Consider the following 24,058-nt stretch of genomic DNA (forward strand, 5'->3'; position numbering starts at 1 on the left):
TGGTTATAGTCATTGTCATACTTTTAATATTGTGTGAAAACAGCATGCCGGGGTTAGGGAGAAAATTTGGGCCATAAACAGGAAAAAATAGGGTTAAGGACAGCATGGGGTGAATGATAGTCCAGGGTTAAGAAACCAAGGTGAGAAAAGTTTATACTATATAGGCTAGCAGTGATCATAATATGCATTGGAATCGAATAGGCCCTATGCATATTTGCAGTCATAAAGATTTGAACCCCCAGCAATTGCGGAAGATAGTTGAGGCTTTGGGTAAAATAGGTCAAGTGCTTTCAAATTCAACTTCAAGGCCTATAAGAATTACTATTTGGGATTTAACAATATATATAATTGGACTTGTGTGCAGATCTAATGAAATTATCAGGAGACTTCAAAAACTATTTTATTTTCCATACCTGGCAGGAAATCATTTATGTTCAAATTCTCTTTCTGGGGATCCAATGACCAGAAGAGTGTGAAGGAAATGTCACATTGTACTGTTGAAAATTTTATCAAAAAGAGAGAAAACCTGATTTCATAATTTTCTTCTCCTATGGTAAAAGTTTTCCTGCATCTCGATTGTCTACGATTAGGCATAAGGTTAAGTGTATGAAGAGAAGTTTTCATGAAACTCTTAAAACATCAACATGTTTACATTGGAATGGCTTTTGAAAAATAAAAATCACAACAAATCTGATTCTGAAATTTCGAAACTAAGAGCAAACAATGATCACAAATTGGCACTTAATCAAAGTTTACATTTAGAATTGAGTGTAGAGACTATAAAACTGATTACAAATAACACTGACAATCAATAAAACTTGTATCTCATCAAGTTTCTACATTATGTTCTCCAGTCACAATTGCGACCTGCAATATGAATAGAAGACGCTATCCTATTCTTTTTGAAAATTTTCAATATACAACTTTCCTGGGTATAGTGAAATACTTCTCCGGGGCAGTATTCTGGAAATTGAATTTTCTTTCATCTAAACTTGGATTATTACACACAGCAATGTGGAATAGGGATGACCATTGCTTTACGCCACACACTTGTAGCTTGCAAGATGGTCAAAGGATGGTGGTTACACGGGGGACATTTCATAAAGCTGTTTGTAAGTTAAGAGTGACTTTAAGAATGACTTGGTGATCCTTTCTTCTGGTAAATGATATTCACCATTTAACGTTCATTGGTGATTGTTTAGCGCACAAGAAAGGTTCACCAGTCGTTCTTAAAGTCGCTCTTAACTTACCAACAGCTTAATGAAACACCCACCAGGTCTGATACCAATTTTCAACTGTGCTTTCATAAGCCTATGGTCTAGGTGGAGGCTGCATGTATATCTTTGCTGTCATGCTAAACATTGCATCTGATGTGACAAGACTACAAACAATGGATTACCCAGTGCCCGTACCATCTTGTCTTGATTTTCAGTTGTTTTCTTTTAATTGATTAAGATTCAGCACAGAATTTTCGTTAAAAAAAAACGGCCATCGGACAGTCGTTCAAAATAAGGAAACAACGAAAGCAAGACACGGGGTACAGGCGGCAGCTCAACAGCAACTGCTAGTAATCTCGCTGCATCACACCTATTGCTTGCGTTTTGTGTAAGAGCATCAGACTGGTTACAGCAAAGACGGTCTGTAGCTGCAGCTTCCACCTAGGTGATAAGATGTGCTTTGATAACTAGAAAATACATTTTAAAAGAAAAAAATTAAACAATTTCCAGAATAGCTTCCCTACGTTTTTAACTGATATTCCATTTTACACAAAATAACATAATTAGCCTTTAGTTTGACAGCACAATAACTTTCTTACACCCAGCAAAATGCTTTAGAATTTAGACCGGCAAAAGTTTTATGCAACGGGGCCCTGGGGCCTGTAACACAAAGCTTAGCAATCAATCGTAAAAAACATTTTTCTACAATTGATTGTATTGATTACAATGTACAATTAATTGTGAAAATCAAGCGTATGATTAATTGCTAACCTTTGTGTTACAGAACCCAGTTACTTGGTCTACAGTTGGTCTACTTCTCAGGTCTATAAAACATGGGTGGTATTCAGATAGCCATGATTTGGTGAAACCTGGGTTAACTTAGACCACACTATATGGAGTGCCAGTTGTCAACTCATTCACCAATTAAAAATTATTTTCATCCGCTGCAAAAAGTTGTTAAAAAATTAATTGAGTCATGACATGGGTAGAAATGGTAAATTAAACAAAAATATTAGGAATTTTAATGAATTGATGCATTATAATTGGCATGAATATAGAAAAATATGATGAAGCCCGGCATTCCATAGAAGTGTGGTTTGAAATTCTAGTTAAGACTAGGGTTAAACCTAGGTTTAGTTATCAGAATACCACCCCATGGTTTTAACTCATTTAGTCTACTATCACTTTGCTCTACACTACACTTAGTCTAATACTCACTTAAGACTAATTCTCATAGATTAACCTAATGCCCAGTTGGTCTAATATCCCCTTTGTAAACCTTTTTTGCTTTATCAAATTAAAATTTGGTTCATTAAACAGTTCATAGACTACAAGTGGTTGGACCAAGTGGATATTAGACGAAATGGAGATAGCCCAACAGTCTTTGGGAATTATACAAAATGGTGAATGTTCTAAATGACGATAAGACCAGGGGGCCCATTTAATAAAGAGTTACAACTGTTGTAACTTTGCCATTATGACAACTACCATGGCAACGTGGCTCAGCAGCCAATCAAAAATCAAGGTTACCATGGTAGTTGCCATAATGGCAAAGTTACAACAGTTGCAACTCTTTATGAAACAGGCCCCAGATGGTAAGTAGACAAACAGGTTGCATACAAATCGGGATTAAACCACAGAGGGTGAGATCAAATGGATATTAGACAAAGTAGGTGTATACCAATCAACAATTTACTGATTTTAGACCTCACCCTGATAAAGCAGGCATTTATCTTACATCATGAACAGTTTTCAATTTGTGCGTTCAGCTCAAGATTTTGCCATTCTTTTGAGATGTCACCAAGATGGGTATCGAAGTCAACTAGATCGCTGTACGCTCTCGATCGCAGAAGATCGGATGTGATCCTTAAAGTGGTTTCACTGTTGTCCAACTTCAGGTTACTGTATTTTAAAATGGGAATGAAAGCAAATAGATATTTTTAAACCAAACTGCTATAAATTTGGGTGGAGTTTCATAAAGAAGTTTTCAAGCTAAGCACAACTTTACACACAACTAGATGCACTTGTTCTTGTATGCCAAATCAGATGATCCTTAATCATATTGCTTCCCATCAGTTCAAGTTGAAATCAGATTTCTGTACATTAAAATTCTTGTTGTTGAAACTTTAAAAACTTTCTTTAATGCACATGTTATCTGTTTAAATGACTAGGGTTATAGGAAATTAACTCCCAGTATGTTAAAACAGGAAAATTTGGTGTCTTTAATCTGGAACAAGAACAAGTCACTAGTCGTGCATTAATTCATATAAATGATGTTGTTGGATACATAGCAACGTCAAGATAAACCATGATAAATTAGCTTAGAATCTAAGCCAGCCTAAGTTTGCTGGGGTGGTAAGACCTTATATCACAATAAAAATCCCACTATTCCATGTCCAGGAGAATATCCCATTAGATACATTGGGTAGTTTCAAGTTTGGTGTTGACCTTTTAGTGTTAGTGTTAGGCAGTTTTTATATGAGCACAGAAGCTGGTGCTAGGATGAATCTTACTCGGTGTTCAGCTATCAATAACTGATCATATTTGTACACTCATATTATGTGTTGGAGCGAGGGAAAGCAATCTGAACTGTGAATAACACTAACAACCAACATAGGGCTCAACACTAGCGCCGGTCTGGACCGGTAAAAATCGCTGTCGGGCCAGTAGATTTTCATAAATAGCAAGATTTACTGGTCCGACATGACCAGTAAAAAAATATCATTGTCAGGCCAGTAATTTTTCCAGAATTAGCAAGATTTATGGGTCCGACATGACCAGTAATAAAAACCATTGTTGGGCCAGTAACTTTTCCAGAAATGGTCAAATTCACTGGTCCAACATAAACATAAAAAATATTCCATGACTCAAATTGCAAACCACTTTCCTCCCGTTATTTTCTGTCATTCACACACAGAATGAATTGCATGCAATTTTTACTAGGGTAACATACAGTGTACATGTATACGTAGCCAGCCACACAGCCCACATGGTAAATTTTCTAAGGGCTGCACGAACGAAGCTTGGCTAAACTCCCGGGGGGGGGGGGGGGGGGGGGGGCACTCAGTATATAATGCATAGTGGGTATGTGCCGCGGAGGGGGCCCCATTTTTACACTCAAATTTCCGTTCCAAGGCATAGCATTTTTGTCTTATTGAGAAAAAGAACAAAGAAAGCCGCTCCAAAGCATAGCATTTTCTTCTTATCGAGAAAAAAGAAGAAAGAAATCCGCTCCAAAGCTTCACATATTTTTCGTTACGCCGTTCCGGTCGCATTGATCTGCTACAAGGAGCTGCATTTTGGTGAAAAGCGGCCGCAGGGCGCTGTCCGACCATCACCTCTGCGCGAGCGCACCCGGCGGAGGCCGCGCTAGCTGCATCATGCACGCATGCCCGTTCCATAGGGATGCATACGCACTCATCACACGCTGGCGATCCGTTCCAAGTACCCCCGTTTTCACAAATATTTGTAGTTCCGAAGCCCGTTCCGAGGACCCTCCTTTTTACAATTAGCCCGCTCCAAGGCCCCCGTTTTTTGTCTCACCCGCGGCACACCCCTACCACTTTTTTGGTCAGTAGTCAATAGGTTAACCCATCGCCTACTGGAACCTCAATGGTCCTTGTAAAAAAGCTTTTAGGAACTACGGAATTCAGCAGTGAACAGGTTAACCCATTGCACTCTGGAATCGATTGGTCCCTGTAAAAAGCTGTTTGGAACTATATAATTCAGGAGTCAATAGCTTAAGAAAAGGATTAGTCATCGCAGCAGCTTACCTTGTTTGTGTTCCGCGATAACCCCATTTACCATCCTGTAAGGTATAGAGTCTCAGGGCACTCTTCTCACATCCTCCTGTTAGTTTTGTGTTGTCAATCTGCCATGACAGAAACGTAGTTTATATGGGGTGAAAGAAACAAATATCAAACAATTTGTAACACACAAGGTGATTAAATGTTGTGGTATTGCTAAAATAATACCTCAAACTAAGTATTTGAGGAGAAAAAAACTAAAATCTGACTAATTTCTAATTATGTCAGTATGTTTAGTACAATGAAGAAATAGTTTAAGGAAATAATGCTTTAGTGTATAGGGGGGGGGAGGGGATTGGATGTCAAGATTGAGATGATTTCTTACCATTAAAAGACATGAATCTGAAGAGTTATCATTTATTCTGTCTGCTATTCTCACTGCTATTGAATCTGGCCTGAAAAAAGGAAATTAACAAAACGGAAAAATTATAAATAACTGACACACAAAAACATAAATTCAAATTAATTTCAATTATTCATAGAAAAGAAAATGCTAGGGGTGGAAGATAATTTGTTAAACTACACACACATACACATTATTATTTTCATGTGGATATTTGACTTTAAATGATAAACCCTGTTATAAGCTTTTGAAGGCAATTCCTCCTTTCTTTTGAGCCATCATTGATGACATTATATGAGAAGTTATTTTTATACAATGAAATGTTACAATTTCAATAGCTGGTAACAATTAAGTTCTGACTGATTAGATTTTTTCATGCAACAAAAGAGAACAGATTTGGAAAGTCAACGAAGCCATGGTATGTTCATGGCTTGTTTCTTGAAATATATTCTCTAAGTCAGAGCTTTTGACTTGGCCTAAGACTTAGAGCAGGGATTCTCAAATGGTGGCGCGTGCGCCACTTGTGGCGCACCGAGCCTTGTGGAGTGGCGCTTGGGAGCCGGTATAAAAAAAATTAAAATTGGGGAGAAAAAAAGTATCTACATGTACCAGTGACCTGGAACTAAGGATTTGGTGATCATTTTGATACAAAGAGAAAACAAAAAGTCTTTACTTGACACTAAATTGCTAATTGATTTCCTAAAATTTTGTCCAATTTAGCATTCGATAACCCCTATTATGGAGGATCGATGGTGTTCTCCTTTTTATCTATTCTATGCTGTACAAAGTTTATGTGCCACACAAGTGATTTGAAAGCCCTGTTTGTAGGATTTCTATTTCTACGGCGAGTAATTTTGCATTTCTAGAATATACGTTTTGGTTAAGAATTAACCCTAATTCTCCCGGGGGGGGGGGCCATAATGGCCCCCCCTCGACAATTTTCGCGATATATCTGCTGCGCAAAATTTTTTGACCTCGCCGCTTACCGACTTTTTACTTTCAAGTCTCACGCAAATTTTGAGACCAAATTTGTGACACCCGGGTACACGGTTACGACATTACGCAACATTATGTAAGTGCATGTCAGACCCAAAATTGCTCATAAACGTGATTTCATGTACAAATCCAATGCAAATTGTGTATTTAGCCAAAATTCATAAATGTATCATTATTTCTACTTTTACTGATTAAACTTCATTAATTTTGCCTTGTTTATGGTCAGAATTAAGTCTGGAATGATTTCCATTGAAAAAACAATAAAAGACAAAAAGTAAAAAAACATAGAAATACATAAGAAATTCATAAAACAATAAAATACATAAGAAATTGATTTCCAAACCGAAGTTTTTTTCATTGCGATTGTTAAGAATGCTACAAAGAATATTTTTACCAAAAATTAGCATTCTAGGAGCTTTATTTAGTGAATTAGAGCAAAAAGTATGATTTATGCATAAATTAGCATAATTAATTCATATAAAATAAAATCTCATTATTTTGGAAAATTTTACCATACAGCCTTGTAGATTACATCGCAAACTACCAGCGTGCAAATTTTTGCGTCGCTCGCTCGATCGGCGGCCGAGATCTTAGGGGGGGGGCCATAATGGCCCCCCCCCCCCGGGAATGACAAGAATCAAAATACCCCGGGAGAGTGAGGGTTAAACATCAAATAATATGATATTCAAAGAACATCCTGATCATAAAAGATTATGAATTTGGGACATAACAAGCAGAAACTTTGTTTCCGAAGCCGATTAAAATCCGAAGTTGTAAAAGTGAAATATGCTCAGGTGTATTGCCTGCATGCATTCTTGCTTAACACGAACTGAATGAATGATACTGCACGTGAGTTGTAGAGAGGGGGGGGGGGCAGTTTGGGGCGTTAGTGCAGTGCAATGCCTGATTTTCAGCCCTTGCAAAATCTGGAAATGTAACTTCAGCCACTGGCGTCCAGATGGGGGTGGGGACTTGGGTCCCCCAGTTTCACGGCCAAAAAAAAAAGGAGAAAAGGAAAGAAAAGTCAAGGGAAAGAGCTAGTGGAATATTGTATTATTTTCTAAATATAATGTCAAAATATAGATTTTTGTATTGAAAAGTTCAACATTTTTGCTTCAGCTACCATATCTAGCCCCCTCAATATTTTTTTTACTCATTAAGCCACTTGCTTCAGCCAATAGATCTGGTGCAGAACAGTCTGAAATAGTGGTATCATTGGTATATAGGTCCTATGTTGTGAAAAAGTCACTAATCATTTTTCTTTTAATAAATATTGTGTAGTTTGTTGGCATTTGTATTTCTTCTTTTCATATTAATTAGAACCCCTCTGGGCAATTTAAAAGGCCTCATATTCTAAAACTTCCGGGGGCTCTGCCCCCTCGACCCCCACCAGGGGCCTTGATCTGGACCCACTCAGCAATACTTTGCTGGTTTGCGTAATGGATAGTGGAGCATTACAGATTCTCAACAAGAAATGTGGAGCTTCAAAAAAAGTAATTGAGAATGGCTGACCTAGAGAATCAACAATCAAATTGGTTCAATTTTGTTTCTTTGTTACATAGTACAACAATACACTAGTCGGTGGACTGTACTTTATCAGAAGAAGAATTCGCAAAGGTGGTTTTGAAAACCATCGCTTGAACCCATGGTTCATGCAGATTTCCTGTATAAATTACCAGTGAGCTTGATTTAGGGCGTATCTAAAAAAATTACCAATACTGATGCGCACTTTTGACACAATGCGCCGTATTGACGCGTGTTGCCATGGTTGAGTAAGTCATTTTATTAATGAGTCCACTGTTTTGAACAGTAGACTGATGAATAAAACTAGCGTGGATAACCACCGCAACAGGCGTCAATTTTGCGCACTGTGACAAAAGCGCACATTAGCATTGGACATTTTTTAATATACGCGGTAAATAAGTGTAATTAATACAGGAAATCTGCATAAACCATGTTTACAACTGGTGGTTTTAAAAACCACCTTTGTGAATTCAGGCTCAAGTGTCTACTTACAGGAGCCGAGATCTGTGATTCACTTTCCGACTTTATAACAACTTGGACCTGCAATTCTTTCACTGCTGAATCACACACACACAAAGAAATCTCTTAACCATGTGCTATTCAAACTTCTCTTTGATAAATTTGTATACATTTTCTCAAAATGCAACTTACTCTATATCTTTCAAGAGTTCATTAGCTTGATAGTATGCTGCTATCTTGAGTCCATGGGCATGGCAATAAGCATCAACCTGCAAAACAAAGTGAAATAAAATAGATTACAATTTAAAGGAATTTAGTTTTTTTTTTGCAATCTTTTTTTTTCTTTATTCAAACATGAGTATCGCTAAGGTGAGCACATAATATGCCCGCCTGTAACGCGGAAAATGGTGCTATTGGTCAAGCAAGAAAAGTGGTAGGTGGCGACTTCACCTTTCTGACCTCAAAATCAATAGAATTGCTGGGATCTATGCTAGTATCATACACACCAAATTATATGAGCCTAGGATAAGTTCAACTAAAGTTATCACGTTTACAAGGACTGCAGAAGGGTATTGAGGAAAACATGTCAGTGTGACCTTGAACTTTGACCTTTTGACCTCAAAATCAATGGACGGACGGACACCAAGCGTGATACCATAATACGTCCCGTCTAGGATGAGCGTATAAAAATGAAGACATCAATATTACTTAATAACCCTTTCTCATACTTGCTTGAACACAAGTGTTGACATTATTGAAATGTCAAATTTTTTTCCATGTTCTATACCTTAAAGGTCAAGTCCACCCCAGAAAAATGTTGATTTGAATGAATAAAGAAAAACCAAACTAGCATAACGCTGAAAATTTCATCAAAATCGGATGTAAAATAAAAAAAGTTATGACATTTCAAAGTTTTGCTTATTTTTCACAAAACAGTGATATATGCACAACTCAGTGGCATGCAAATGATACAGACGATGTTCCTTACTATTTATTTTGTTGTTTATTGTTTGAATTACAGAATATTTCAATTTTTACAGATTTGAAAACAAGGATCAACTTCACAGCACCATAAAATGTTTAAACAAAGGTAATTCCACAGTTCAGGGAGGAATAAAATTTTGTTTCACAGGACAACATGGAAAAAATTAGAATATTTCATATTTCATATAATATTAAATACAAAAGAAATAGTGAGTGGATGACATCATCAGTCTCCTCACTTGCATACCAACCATATCGCGATATGTGTGCTGTAGCCATTAGCGAAAGACAAAGAAATCAAGATGGCGACGTAAACATGGTGGCAAGTTTTCCCGTCGATATGGCATCGTGTTCGTTGGAGTTTGTAGATTAGCGTCTATCCCAACGTGCACAAAGTCAATTGATTTCCGGGTTTCGGAGCGTCACGTGAATATGCATGGAATCGCAGAGTTTCGATAATTTTTGATCGATCCGATCACAAACCAAAACCATTTCCCGCTTACACAACATGACCGGATATCGTTATTGCTATCGATACTTCTGCACGCAGTCCGAAGGAATTATTTTGGCAACCATGTAGTCATGACGTGCGCGTGATCTGCGCGATTGACCAATCAGCGGTCTCTGAATAGCTGTGCGGAGACGATCTATCCGTTGTACACAGTCTATGGACGATTTGCCCAAGTGTACTTGTTTAAAAATGACATCAATATCGTAGAAATGTCAGAAATGAAGTTGTATCCCATACATGATTTAGGGCTAGAAAAGTAAAAATCTCTTCTCAGCTCAGCTCAGCGCTCAGGGGCGAAAGTCCTGGCTAACTAACGTTTATAAGTCTAAGTCAGACTAAGTTAAGTAAGAAAGTAAGACATGAAAGAAGTCGGAGAAATAAAAAAAAAATTTAAAAGGTTTAAAAACTCCTCGAAACAGACGGCTGCCAGAGCTATGACTATGTCCTCTTCTAAATGGCAACTAATATGGCAACTATTACAATTTGCATCTTCACCATTTAGAATCTACATATAAGCTTCTTTTCACAGGCAATATAAATTACACAGGTCACAGCTCGGACAAAAATGTTGATGAAACGCTCCAGTTATCCCCCGAGAAAACAGATGGGTGGGACTAAACAATATCTTACCTGTACCAGAGCCACCTCCAGCATCGGAGTAAGCGCAAGAGAATGGTGAAAAAATGGTATGCAATCTACGAATTCCAAACATTTTCCGTCCTTCAATTTTTCCTTATCAGCAAGTAGAACTCCATTTACGGCACAATGAGGGTATTTCGCTGCATGAAGGACTGTTTTAGCATATGCTCGGAGTTTCACTTTGAAGTCTGCCATAATTTCTCGATCATATATACCGACCGTCGTCGAATATACATTAATATGGCACGCTGATAGGGAATAAATACAAGATATATTTCACTTGAATAAATATGGCATTGTACTATTGCCGGACACCTTTATTTCAGTGCTTTAAAATGACGATTATAGGAAATACATTCCAGAAAAATTCGCACTTGCTATTCCAAATTTTTATGAATATTGTAAAATTACTTGATATACTGTTTTCTTTGCATCACACTAGCTGCATATACCCCTCCACGATAAACAATTATTTTTTGTGCGTGACAAATTACATCATATGATTCCGGACGCGCGCTGGAGGGGTAAAGATTCTTGATTAATAATGATGTAAGAAAGAATTGGAGTTATTTTTTCTTCACATATCATGCATAAATATTAAGGTTTTGTTTGCTTTTCTTCATATCGAATCTGAGCAGTTATATGTTGGTAATAAATTTGTGTTTGCTCATTATAATTTCATTTTTTCATGTTACTGTTAACTGCATGTTCCATGACCCTTTCCAATATTATGCTCATTCGTATCGTGATGCTCATCAAGTTCTATCAATACGCTGTCGATCGTCGACGGCTTTCCCACGGTAAACCTCACGCACTGAGTAAAGTGAGTATAGCCATTGACGATCACCCAATATACACCAAATGCGCAGAGGAGATTGAAATTCGGCAAATCAGGCCCATATTTCCGAAAGAAAAATATATAATTTGTTAATGCAAAACTATAATTATATGATATTTTAAGCATTTTCTTTCATTTTAGAGATAAATAAGGTAAAAGTTTAATTTTTCGCCTTGTTTTTGCAATCTTGTTCCATGTATTGCTCTGTAAATTGAACTGCAGAAATCTTGCAGTATGAAATTGTTTTCGTACGCAGTAATAGAATCATGATTGTGTCCGGTAATACAATACTTGACTAAGTTTCTCTTCCACTAAACCATTTCACTCAAAGAAATTTATATTTCACTTTTAAAGATGTAATCCACTTTTTACAAAATTTATTCCATTTGATCACTTAAATATATATAATTTTTTTTTAAAGTAAAATTACCTTTTTGAAGAGTGAAATATATATGTTTTTTAAAGAGAAATATATTACTTTAAAAGTGAAATGTATTTTGTTTTGAAAAGTGAATTTTTTTTTTTTGAAGAGTGAAATATATTTTGGAAAAGTAAAATATATTTTATTTAAAGGAGAATGAAACCCTTGAAACCAGCTGAATCCATATCAAAGAGAAAAATCAAAGAAACATATTGTTGAAAGTTTGTGGAAGATTGAATGAATAATAAGAAAGTGATGAGCATTTGAATGTCGAGATCACTAATGCCATGTAGATCCTCCCATTGGCAATGCGACCAAGATATGTGATGTCACACACGTACAACTCCCTCATTACTTTAGTACTTATTTCACTTATATTCTCACTTTTATAGAGTCTATCACAAGGTGAGGTGTTCTCTTTATCCCTCTTTATGAGAGGACAAGTACAGAGGTTTCACAACATTATATCATTGATGAATCGTTTGTCATATGATTAGAATGAGCAAAAAGAGATGTTTTGGGGTATATTTTCAGTGTCCAAAAGGGGAGTGTTGTTCATCTGTGACATCAAAGATCTTGGTCGCATTGCCAATAGGAGGATCTCCATAGCATTAGTGATCTTGACATTCAAATGCTCATAACTCTTCTATTCCCAGAAGGAAAAACCAGTTCCACTGGACCAGTTAGACCAGTAGAATTTTAACTGGTAACTCTGGAAATTGGAACATCGGTTTACTGGTCTAACTGGTCATACTGGTCCAGTTAAAATTTTACTGGTCCAGTTAAAAATTAAACTGGTCTTGAATTACTGTAATTTTATACTGGTCTTGTTTCTGGTGGTTGTTATTACTGGTATCACTGGTCTTCGTACTGGTCTTCAAGCTGGTCTGTTTACTGGTATTTTCTGCTGGTCTAACTGGTCCTCGAACTGGTCAAACTGGTCCTCGTACTCTTACTGGATCAATTTATTACATGCATTTGGTTTGTTATATACCATGGTCTGTGAAATGTGATGGAAAAGATGGTTAGTAAATTAATCTTTCTGCTGTTATTTTAAATGTGATATATGAAATTACACATTTTCATTGCGAATTAGTTCACACATTTATTTGGAAAGTTTTTAAACAACAATGAGTGCCATTGTAAGGATAATTCCATTCTAAATCCTGTTTTTTCTTTTTTAAATAGGAAATATGCAAATGAGGTAAACCACGTGATCAGCATCATCAGAATTACTGGTATTACTGGTCTTGACCAGTTCAATTTCAAACAATGAATTACTTTAGACCAGTTGACTATATCAGAGGAATGTATCTTGCTTTGATCTTAATCATAATTAAAGGAAATAATTATTTTAATGATAATGTTAATACTTGATAATTATGATATTAATAATAATAATTACAATATCGATAAAAATGATAACAGTAATAAGAATGATAACAACAATGATCATAATAATCATAATAATTATGATAATTATAAGAAGAATGATGATAACGATAATAACTTTCTCTGAATTGCAAGATTCATTTTCCATAATTCGTCAAATGATCTGACTTGAAATAAAATCATTATTTATTGGACCAGTAACACCAGTTTGATGAAAAACAATTTAACTGATATTATTACTTTGCTTCAACTGGAATGCAATTGTTTGAACTGGTCTCCAGTTGATTTATACTGGTCCAGTTAAAAATCAACTGGTCCAGTAAACATATACTGGAAACCAGTAAAAATCTACTGGAAACCATTTATTGGACCAGAAACACCAGTTTGATGAAAAACAATTTAACTGGTATTACTAATTGCATCAACTGGAATGCAATTGTTGGAACTGGTCTCCAGTTGATTTTTACTGGTCCAGTTAAAAATCAACTGGCCCAGTAAAAATATACTGGAAACCAGTAAAATTCTACTGGAATTAAACCAGTAAAAATTCTTACTGGTCTTACTGGTTTTTCCTTCTGGGTTGCTAGTCCTATTTCACTCAAACTTTTGTTGATCTTATTCTTTGATTTTTCTGCTTTCACAAAAGCTAACTTGCTCCAAGAGTTTCATTCTCCTTTAAGTAAATTAAATATTTCTTGAAAAGTGAAATATATATTTTTAAGTGAAATTATTTTTTTAAGAGTAAAGTATATTATTTTGAAAAGTGACATATATTGTTTGAAAACTGAAATATAGATTTTTTTCAAGTAAAATGTATTTTTTTGAAAAGTGAAATATATTAAGAGTTCAATAGATTTTTGTGATATAAGTATGACGTATGTGAAATATAATTTTGCGAAAAAGTGAAATGCGCATTTTGGCAAAAAAGTGAAACATATCTCAGTGACAAAGTGGAATGAATTTTGTGAAAAGTGGAATACATTTTTAAAAGTGGAATATAAATTTCTTCGAGTGAAATTGAATTAGTGGAAGCTATAGAGAAACATATTTACATGTATTCAAGTATAATATATCTTATATTTATTCCATATCGGCGTGCCATACGTAAGTTCCACACCATCTACATGTATTACAATTCAAGCGAAGTATCGTACGGAATTTGGTGTTTGAAAAACCCTTTTGTTATCAATCATGTATCTTATGTACTATTTGAATGATTCTGGGGATCGTGTGTACACACTTCAGGTAAGTTTGTATTGTCGATTGACCATTTTCCTCATCTTCTTTTAGAGTTGGAACTTAAGATTATAAATTCGAAAAGAGAGAAAAAAATACGGACAAAAGTACTCAAATATCAATTGATGGGACCGAAGCGAAGACTGCGCGCATACCAGGCCACGTGCCTGCATGATGCGGTCATGGTGAGCCATAACCCAGGGCCAGGGAGCGGGCCGGAGCCCTGGGGGGCGTTTCATGAAAGGACTTGTCGGACGTTTTATCCGACAGTTACCATAGGAACAGTGCCTCTCGGCCAATCAAAATCACGGAAAGATGTCAGATCTGACAACTTGTCGGATGAAAATATATTGAAACACTCCCCAGGAGTCGACCGTGCATAACGAAGGAGACACGGGAATGGGGTAGATTGGGGTCTCAATAGTATAGTAATCTTAATAAAATGTGGAAACAGAAATTATGCACTTAGGATACTTATACTATACTAGTCACGTATTGTATTACCGGACACTATTATGATTCCGGACGCGCATATTATAGTCTAACGTCCATGCACACTGAGTCGCCATCGGCAGTCTTCAAGTTCAACCTTCAATTTTGCAACAACAACAAAAATTCTTACCCAAATCTTTGTATGAGATGAAAGCATCCACAAATCCTCTCAAATATATGATAAACTTTTCTCCTGAAATTGCTACAGTTTTTAGTAAGAACATCATGAATTACACACTTCCGGAACGGAGACACAATGATGGGTATAGTTTGAGTCGCCGATTCGAAAAATCCAATACATTTACTACACAGACATATCGCGCATGCGCACACACACGCACCGATCGTACACAAAAGTGCATTGACTCAGCTGCGTTGTTGAAACCTCTCCGTGGGTTGAGATATACGTTGAGTCGCCAACCCCTCTTATTTTGATAAAAATTGTCACCCCCACCTTCAAAATGAAATGATCGTGAGCATTTTTTTATCATCTATATTTTGATACCAAATATTGGTAACTTGAGCGGGCAGTTTTGGAAACATCGATTGCTTAGTGTGGGCGTCTCAAATCGTCGCCCGAGAATATGGCAGCTTAAATTCACACCGTACGGATCCAAATTTGCAAGCTGACTTTGACTGCGCTAAGCTCCTTTGTCTTTTGCTGGATCTTTTAACCAAACGTTGCAGCATTTCAGGGAATTACTGAGGATTAATATCAGATGCCACAAGACACTTTTCAACATTGCAAAAGATTTCTAGAACCATTGTAGTCAGGCAGTGACAGGTGAGTGGTGCAACAGTAAAAAATTTGCACATGGCGACTTACTGCGCATGGACGTTAGAGGCACACGGCCAATATGGGAGACTCTCCAGTAGGGGAGACAATCTCCCACATTGGAGACTTGCTTTGCAAACGGACAAAAGAAACAACACCAACAAAAGTATGATTTTTTCCACCCAAAATTTTGTCTCACTGAGGTCAGAAGCCCATTTGTTTTGTATGTGATTGACAACAAAATTCCTTATCAAAATAAAAGTAGACGGTGAAAAGGGGTAATTTTTCATGAGGAATCTGCTTATCACATTTTTATTTGCCGCCAAAGGTAATCCTTTTGCCGCAAATGTAAACAAAGGAAATTGGACTCCAAAACTGGAGACTGTCTCTCAAATTGGATACCCAAATTTTTTACAAAAGTCTCTGATATTGGAGATAATCTCCAACATTGGAGACAGTCTCCAATATTGGCCGTGCGCCTCTACTGTATTACTGCGTTCGAAAGCAATTTCGTACCGTAAGACTTCCGCAATTCAATTTCACAGAGCAATACATAGAACAGGATTGCAAAAACAAGGCGAAAAAATCCAACTTTTACCTTATTTATCTCTAAAATGACAGAAAATGCTTAAAATATCAAATAACATAGTTTTGCATTAACAATTGATATATTTTCTAACGGAAATATGGGTCTGATCTGCCGAATTTCAATCTCGTCCGCTCCTTCGATCGAATGATGAGGTGTGGTGTATTGTGGGAATGTGGGTGATCGTCGACGGCTAGTTCTTAAGGTACCCGTTGGCGAGGTTCACTGTGAGTATAGAGCCGTCACGATACGAACGAGCATAATATTGGAAAGTTCCATGAAACATGCAGCATTGCAGCTAACAAGAAAAAATAAAATAAGTTATCAAACACGAATTTATTACCAACATTTGCTCAGAATCGATATAAAAACAGCAAACAAAAACTTAGAATTTACTCATGATATGATATTTAAGAAGAAAAATCACACAAATTTGTTCTTACATCATTATAATCAAGAATATCTTTACCCGTTCTGCGCGCGTCCGGAATCATGATGTAATTTGTCACGCACGAAAATAACTGTTTTTCGTGGAGGGGTATGCGGCAAGTGCGATGCAAAGAAAATGGTTGATAAATATAAAATAATTTTACCATATTCATAATTTTCATAATGTTTGAAATAGCAAGTACGAATTTTTCTTGATTGTATTTCCTCTAGTTGTCATTTTTAAAGCACTGAAATAAAGGTGTCCGGCAATAGGATACACTGCCATACTACTGGATCTGGATGAAGGTCAATCGTGACACGCAAATCCTGACATCGAGGCACAGACTGCACTGGAACCTAAAAAAAAACGAAAAGTTCTGTCGCGATACCTCTCCTTTCAAAATTAAAAAAAAATTGGCTGATCGAGACCGAGGTTTTATAGCACTAGGGCATAGACTTGGCCAAATTTGCTCATACACTACAGCCTTGGTACCGGTCTCGATAGGCCATTTTGTTATAAATTTTGAAAGAAGGAGAGGTTTCCGTTTTTTTTAGGTTACAGTCTGTGCCTCGATGTCAGGTTTTGTGTGTCACGATAGACCTTCATCCATATAATCGTGGTAAGTGCATAATTTCTGTTTCCACATTTTCTTAAGATTACCATTACGACCCCAATCTAGTCCTGTGTCCCCATCGTTATGCACGGTCGACTCCTAGGCTCGTCCGTGTAATACTAGGCAGACATGGGTATTCTCCAAAATGAGGTCGCAATAGCACTCCAAATAAATTGGGGAAAAATAAATTATGCACTTACCCCGATTATATGTGTATCTACTGTAGATCTGGAAGATTCTTAGAGAAAGAATGCAAATCAGTGAATTACATAACTCATTGCCCTAAAAGAGAAATTGCTCCAAAGGTGAACGATTTACAATGTTTTTACCTTTAGTTTGAATAGCTTGTGTCACCCTTAAACAGTTAGATTGCCCTACTTTTCTATAGACAATAGCAATTCCAACCTATTATGTATGTTCTGCAATTAAATGGAATACCAGGGTTGAAGACAATACATTTGGATGTTTCTCAAGTCTGCTCTTAAATATTCAGAGGGTCTGCTTAAGAAACTTTGAACAAAAGAAATACATTTGTATTTGATGGAAATTGATCAATAGCTTATTTTAGGATGTTTTCTGAAGATCTTCCAATTAATTGAAGTACCTGTTGATCAATGGAAATAACTTTCTATATAAAGCACTGAATGAAATTATCTAATGCATCTGCTTAATTAAAAGGGGAGTAAATTTGTATTAAAGCTTTGAACACAATGACCTGAGGGATCTGCTTACAAACATCAAATGGAAATAACTTTGAATTCAAAAGCATTTCACCCCTTGCGTGCTGTATATTATATGCGCATGTTAAGCTTGGATAGAAGAAACTTAACTTCAAAAGCATTCCTCGATATATTTAAACTTTTTTTTAGGGAAAAAGTAACAATGTTCAGAGACATGGTTTACTTTTCCATTATTCCCTACCCCCTCCTTTTTATTTTTGAGTATCTTATTCAGGGGTAATATTCCCAGAAAAATATGCTGTGAATAATAAAATATCAGAACAATAGTTTTCACTTTTCACTCACTTGTTTTAGTGCACCATAAAAAGATTGAATGGTCATTCTAGATGCAAAAGATGAAAATAAAACACTTGAGGATATTTTTCCTTTGAAGTCTCTTTATGAAGTTAAAATCAAATCATGATTAGGGTTAGAGTAATTGAGCAATAGAAATACTTTTCTCTGCTTCTCAGCTCTTGATTCCTAATCACAACTGGAAGTCAATCTTCATGTTTGGATATTTAGAACACCATTCTTTTAAATTTAAATCAATTTTGGTACAAAATATGAATACCAAGCAATGGTGTAAATTCCCCATGTCAAAAATTGATCAAAATCAAATACAAGAAAATTTGTCTCTGAGTAATAAATACACAAGGAATATTACGAGAATTCTCTTCAGTGAATACCTTATCAAATTATAGCAACGAAAATGATCAATGCCAAAATACATTTTTTTTAATGTATGCGGGCTAAATAAATTATCTACGCAATTCCACGGTGGTACCAAGGTGGTACCATACAACCTAAAAGGATAGCAATGGTGATCTCGCGCAAAACATGCATAGTGGATTGCACACATCCTCCATCCATGTACAATTCTATGTCTACATTGTATGTATGACTCCTAGCCACCCCTCAGTACTAGGGAGCAGTCGCGCTTGCCCCAGATTGTGGTACATTTTACCACTTGTATATGGATGAAGGTCTATTGTGACACAGAATCCTGACATCGAGGCACAAACTGGACCCTCAAAAAAAGGAAAAGTTAGACCTCCATGTCGCGTTCGTTCTCCGTATCGATTGGCCATTTTGTTTTCAATTCTGAAAGAAGGAGAACAAATGTAACAGAACTTTTCCTCTTTTTTTGAGGGTCCAGTTTGTGCCTTGATGTCAGGATTCTGTGTCACGATAGACCTTCATCCATAGTAAGTGCATAAATTATGTTTTCCTCTTTTATTTGGGGTGCTATTGCGACCCCATTCTACCCTATTTTGGAGAGTACCCGCTGCCTAATATTACACGGACGAGTCCTGGTTCGCGGGCCGGAGCTCCCTGGGTTAGGTGAGCCAGAGCCCACTCACACTACACAATTACTATCTGTAGCTGTAGAGAGAATGGGTGGGGGTGTTTTGATTGGAGAGTAAAATAGATTTGCTAACCCTAGGTTACTCTCCATTCTCCATAACATCTGGCCGGGGGACAGATATCCCTGGCACAGAAACACCTGAAATTAATAAATAGCCTTATAGGGTGTTGCAAGAAACTTGCGATCAATTGCAAGTCTATTTTTGGTCCCTAAATCAATCATATGTCTTGTAGTTGGATGTAAATTAGTGGTAGTTTGCTAATCTGCTCGTTGAAACAAGAAGTTTAATCTGATTTGCTACAGCTAACGTTGATCTATCAGTTGTAAAATTGCAACAGAATATTTGCAATTGATCGCAAATATTTTCTTGCAACACCTTCTTAGTCATGTTAGTATGTTTTGAATTAGTGGTCAGTCTACAATTCTGTTTATAATATTTATATTTTTGTATTTAATCCTTTCTTTGTTAGAAATTGGACCCCAATGGAAAGCCCACATTGTCAGCACATCCTGGTAAGTAAAGTCTAAAAGTTAGGTAGCCTACAGTGACTTTAAAAAAGTTAACCTCTAAGCATCTATTGAGTATTGTTATCTTACAAACAATACAATACCCTAAATGCAAGAGAATAATACATCTAATTACTCTTGTCAAAAGGCAAAAGCCATGTTGTTACTGCTGTTGTTCATGTTTAAAGGCGACCGCACACCTTACGACTGGTCCGCGACCGATTTTGGAACAAATCGCATTTTGCTCATTTTCTGAAGATGTGAATGGAACATATCATTTCATTTGAGGTTAAAATTAATTGAAATAATAATATTATAACAATTTTGAAAGATTACAAGTCCTTATTTTGGAGTAAAGTCCAAATTAGTTTCAAATCGTAGCCAATCGTACGACTGTTATGACGTCATTACGACTAGATATTAAATTCGCTTTTATTCTAAGAAGGATGACAGCATAGTCACGAATTTTATCATAGGTATTCGTACGATGATTTAGAACATTACACAGATATTCCAAATCTCAATATTAGCATCAAATTCTATTACATTTTATTCTGAAATCGGGTCGCAGACTAGTCGTAAGGTGTGCGGTGGCCTTTAAGGGATACTCCAGGCTGAAGATATTCATATCTCAATAAATAGAGTTACATTCACAGAGCACAATACTGAAAATTTTATCAAAATCGGATTACAAAGTTATTGAATTGTAAAGACTTGCATTATTCCAGTGAAACAGTTCTTGGTATGTCTTCATGAATATTCTATGAGCAAACTGATGATGTCATATCCCCACTCGATCTTTTGTATTTTATTATATGAAATTAGGTTTATTCAAAATGTTTCTACCAAGAACTAAAACAATTGGATTGACAACTGATTAAGTGCATTAGTTATTTATTGCTGCAACTTATTTTATTATTTAATTCAATTATGTGTCCCCATTACAATGGGGACACATCATTTACACGTGTATGAAAACATGAAACAATTATGATTTCATGTCATAACATAAGAAAAAGGGAAGTGGGGATGTGACATCAGCCCACCCAATGAATATTAATGATGACGTGCATATCTGTTTTCACTAAATATTGCTAAACTCTAAATTTCAATAACTTCATTATTTGTTATATTTTTGATGATTTTGATGAAATTTTCAGCATTTGCTCTGTCAATTTTAGTCTATTTATTTAAATATTAATATTTTCAGCCCTGAGTATCACTTTAACTGTCTGAAAAAGGGATATTTACACTTTCTTTCCCTATTTTTTTCCAAGAACAGAACAGATAAGCCATTTTCTTCCTCCCAGACACTGGGAAATATCTCTGTATCTAAATTTGTAATAACTCCCCACTTTGAAAAGCTTTTCTTGATGTGGCAAGCTTTTGATTTGAGCATGCTCTGTGGGGTTACCCCATTTCTGAGAAATCCTTTTTTTTTTGTAAAATTGATGAGTAAAACATATGCATTTTTTAAAACCATGCAGGCATGCCATAAATGAAAAAAAAACTGAGCAAGCATTTAAACCTCTAAAAGCTTTGGTGTAATTAATGACTTGGTGTTGCCAGTAAACCATGGATGCAGCATACAGAACATCTTATTTCATATATAATAAACCCCAACACCAACACTGCACTTGAAATCACCCAATGCAATATACCTGTTCTTGTATCATTCGAACATTTACAGCCCGGTTTTCTCCAGACGACAAGTACTCTAAACAGAGGGTGACAATAAAGAAGCGTTTCGGACAGCTCCTGACTCAAACTCCAACCCCAGTGTACTAACGATCTGCCCTGCTGCTTATGAGACTTTCCAGGACACAAAGACAGTGTTATGCACAGATTCAAAGTGTAATCGTGAAGAGTTGACATCATGGAGAAGGAATTTCTTTTCATCATCTCCATTTCCGAGCCCAATATTTTCTTCTAGATGAATACCTTGCGCAAGTCTTGGGTATGCTTATAGCTTGAGATGTCCTCTTCATCTTGAAGTGCCTTTGAGTTTTCCACCTCTTTGGGCATGGTTTCAGTCCGCCCAATGCCGCCGAGATGAGGCAGAGAAACATAGATGGATGCATTCAACCATCAAGGGTAGAACCTACATGTACAGAGTGTCCATGTTCCGCTTGGTGACTTTTGGTCTCGACATGGAGTATATTCTCATATATGCGGTGATAGCCTGACCTAGTAGAATCAGTCATGCCTTAACAAGTAAATTGGTGTTTGGTCTACATATGGTTCATCCACTACTTTTGGTATCCTCCTTGTTTTTCTACAGCAAGTTCGTCTACTTACCACTTGGTCTAATTGCCATTTAGTTCATTCACCAATTTGTCTTATCCAGTTCTGCTGTACCCATGTCATCTAATGTCCACTTGGTCTAAGAGCATTTAGTCAATGATTGTTTAACTTCTAATTTGACAAAGTGGAAAATAGTAGACAAAATGGAAAGTAGACATATGGGCCCGTATTCTGATCTGAAGTCGGGTTTGATTTAAACTCTGGTTTAAAGTTTTGGTTTTACTATGGATAGCCAATTGTGGCATAAATCTCTATCATTCCTATGTATCAGCCCCTTTTTCTCTCAAACCATTGTAAACTGTTTTGGAATGATAAATTAGATAATTTTCTTCACCATTCACAAGTTATGAAAGAGCACTTTAAACATAAGTAATAAACAATGTAAGGGTAATTTTTACATATTTGGCTTTCCATAATTTAAGCACAGAGTGAGACCATGGTTCAAGTTAAACCTGACTTCAGAATATGGGCCATGGGCTTTAGACTGAATGACAATTAGACAAAGTGGGTATTAGACTACGTATAGTGTAGACCAAGCAGCCATGTGACCAAAGTGATAATATACCAACTGGTTGTAGACCATGTGAATGTAAACTTCATTTTGTATTTATTTGCTCACAAATACCTGGTTTCAAATCAATGTTTCGGTAACTGTAAATTTTGAACAAAAGTATTCTCTTCTATAAGATCATGTTATCTGAGGTAGAAATGAAACCCTGAAAGTGAAAAATCAAATGTCAAAATTATTTATCATGTGGTTCCAAAGATATAAAAATGAGGTGCCCATCAAACACAGTGTTATTTTTAAAGAGTGATGCAGAACCTTTTCATGAACTATTCAGTCTCAGATATCGTGATTATGATATTTATTTTAAAAACCTTTGTATTTCTGTTTCTCAATCATCAGTTTTGCAACTAGGTTTATTCCATATAAGAATTTAACAATTTTTCATTCCAGTTTCCACAGATTTTTGTAGTTGTTTTTAATAGTTTCATTGGTTTTAGTATTATAATCTATCATTGTTATGGTAAAGTCCCACCAATGAAAATGACTCCAACTTGTGATATTCCATTGCAAAATATGTAATAGCTTTATTCTGTCTGGGTCAGTTTAACATTGAAACAATTCATTTTAATAGGCTATTCAACCATCAGAGAGAAAATGTGTTTGAAGTTTAGTGTATTGATAAACATTTCACTCTCTTTATGTTTAGATGAAAAGTGAGGCAAACCAAAGTTCAAGAAATTGTAAATAAATGGAAAAAGTATAAACTCTATAAATAATGTGCATTCATCAAATTTTATTTTGTTCAGTGGATCGTAGTACAGTATTCGTAACTAATCACATCAACTTCCATGCTACCTATGAACTTATCTCTTTTTGACATTTTCTTATGACCTTCCATTTTCGCATTTAGAAACAATCGGGAAGGCTGTCCTATGATTCCTAGAGCTCTGAATTATATCATTTGACCGCCATTATGATTTCAATATGATATCTAGTAAATTCACTGTTTGCAACCAATTTGTAACATATGTGCATACATTTGCCCTACACTGTAATGCAGTGCTGTAATTCAGCAAGACCCAAGTCCCTCATTTTGAAAGAGTTTCAATATGAACGTCCGATGGGACCCATAGTATAAAGTTATTATTAATTACCATCCAATGTTAACTACCATGGCAACAATGCTCAATAGCCAGTCAAAATTAAGGATTTCATGGAAGTTCTCATTGGATGTAAGTGATAGCTGAAAGAGAATCAACCTGGTGAGTGTTTCAAAAAGCTGTTCGTAAGATTCAAATGACTTTATGCAAGACTGGTGATCCTTTCTTGCGGTATGTCATTCCCTATGTAATTGAGTTATGTTCCAGTCGTGCGTAAAGTCGTTTGTAA

The 24,058-nt window shown here is 36.1% G+C and overlaps 1 protein-coding gene and 1 long non-coding RNA gene across 2 annotated transcripts; one reads left to right on the forward strand and one right to left on the reverse strand.

The window, feature by feature from the left end:
- Window positions 1-1,082: 1,082 nt before the first annotated feature.
- On the reverse strand, window positions 1,083-10,694 carry LOC135153127 (ER membrane protein complex subunit 8-like). Its single transcript, XM_064094918.1, has 5 exons — window positions 10,471-10,694; window positions 8,538-8,614; window positions 5,349-5,418; window positions 4,991-5,088; window positions 1,083-3,119 (listed from the first exon to the last, which is right to left on the reverse strand). The coding sequence occupies exons 1-5, from the start codon at window positions 10,672-10,674 to the stop codon at window positions 2,957-2,959; spliced, it is 612 nt and encodes a 203-aa protein (XP_063950988.1). The 5' UTR covers window positions 10,675-10,694; the 3' UTR covers window positions 1,083-2,956.
- On the forward strand, window positions 10,438-21,591 carry LOC135153128 (uncharacterized). The gene is made up of 3 exons (XR_010292618.1): window positions 10,438-10,526; window positions 19,821-19,863; window positions 21,548-21,591. It is a non-coding gene; the product is annotated as an uncharacterized LOC135153128 (long non-coding RNA).
- The last annotated feature ends 2,467 nt before the right edge of the window (window positions 21,592-24,058 follow it).

Source organism: Lytechinus pictus, chromosome 2 (assembly GCF_037042905.1).
Source record: "Lytechinus pictus isolate F3 Inbred chromosome 2, Lp3.0, whole genome shotgun sequence".
Classification (NCBI taxonomy): Eukaryota; Metazoa; Echinodermata; class Echinoidea; order Temnopleuroida; family Toxopneustidae; genus Lytechinus; species Lytechinus pictus.

What these genes read in the sequence shown, in the direction of transcription:
- LOC135153127 (XM_064094918.1), bottom strand. Translation starts at nt 10,674, where the DNA reads ATGGCAGACTTCAAAGTGAAACTCCGAGCATATGCTAAAACAGTCCTT. An exon ending in GAACTCTTGAAAGATATAGA is followed by an intron (nt 5,419 to 8,537) that starts GTAAGTTGCATT and finishes TCCTTTTTTCAG; the next exon opens with GCCAGATTCAATAGCAGTGA. An exon ending in TATCGCGGAACACAAACAAG is followed by an intron (nt 3,120 to 4,990) that starts GTAAGCTGCTGC and finishes TTTAAAATACAG; the next exon opens with TAACCTGAAGTTGGACAACA.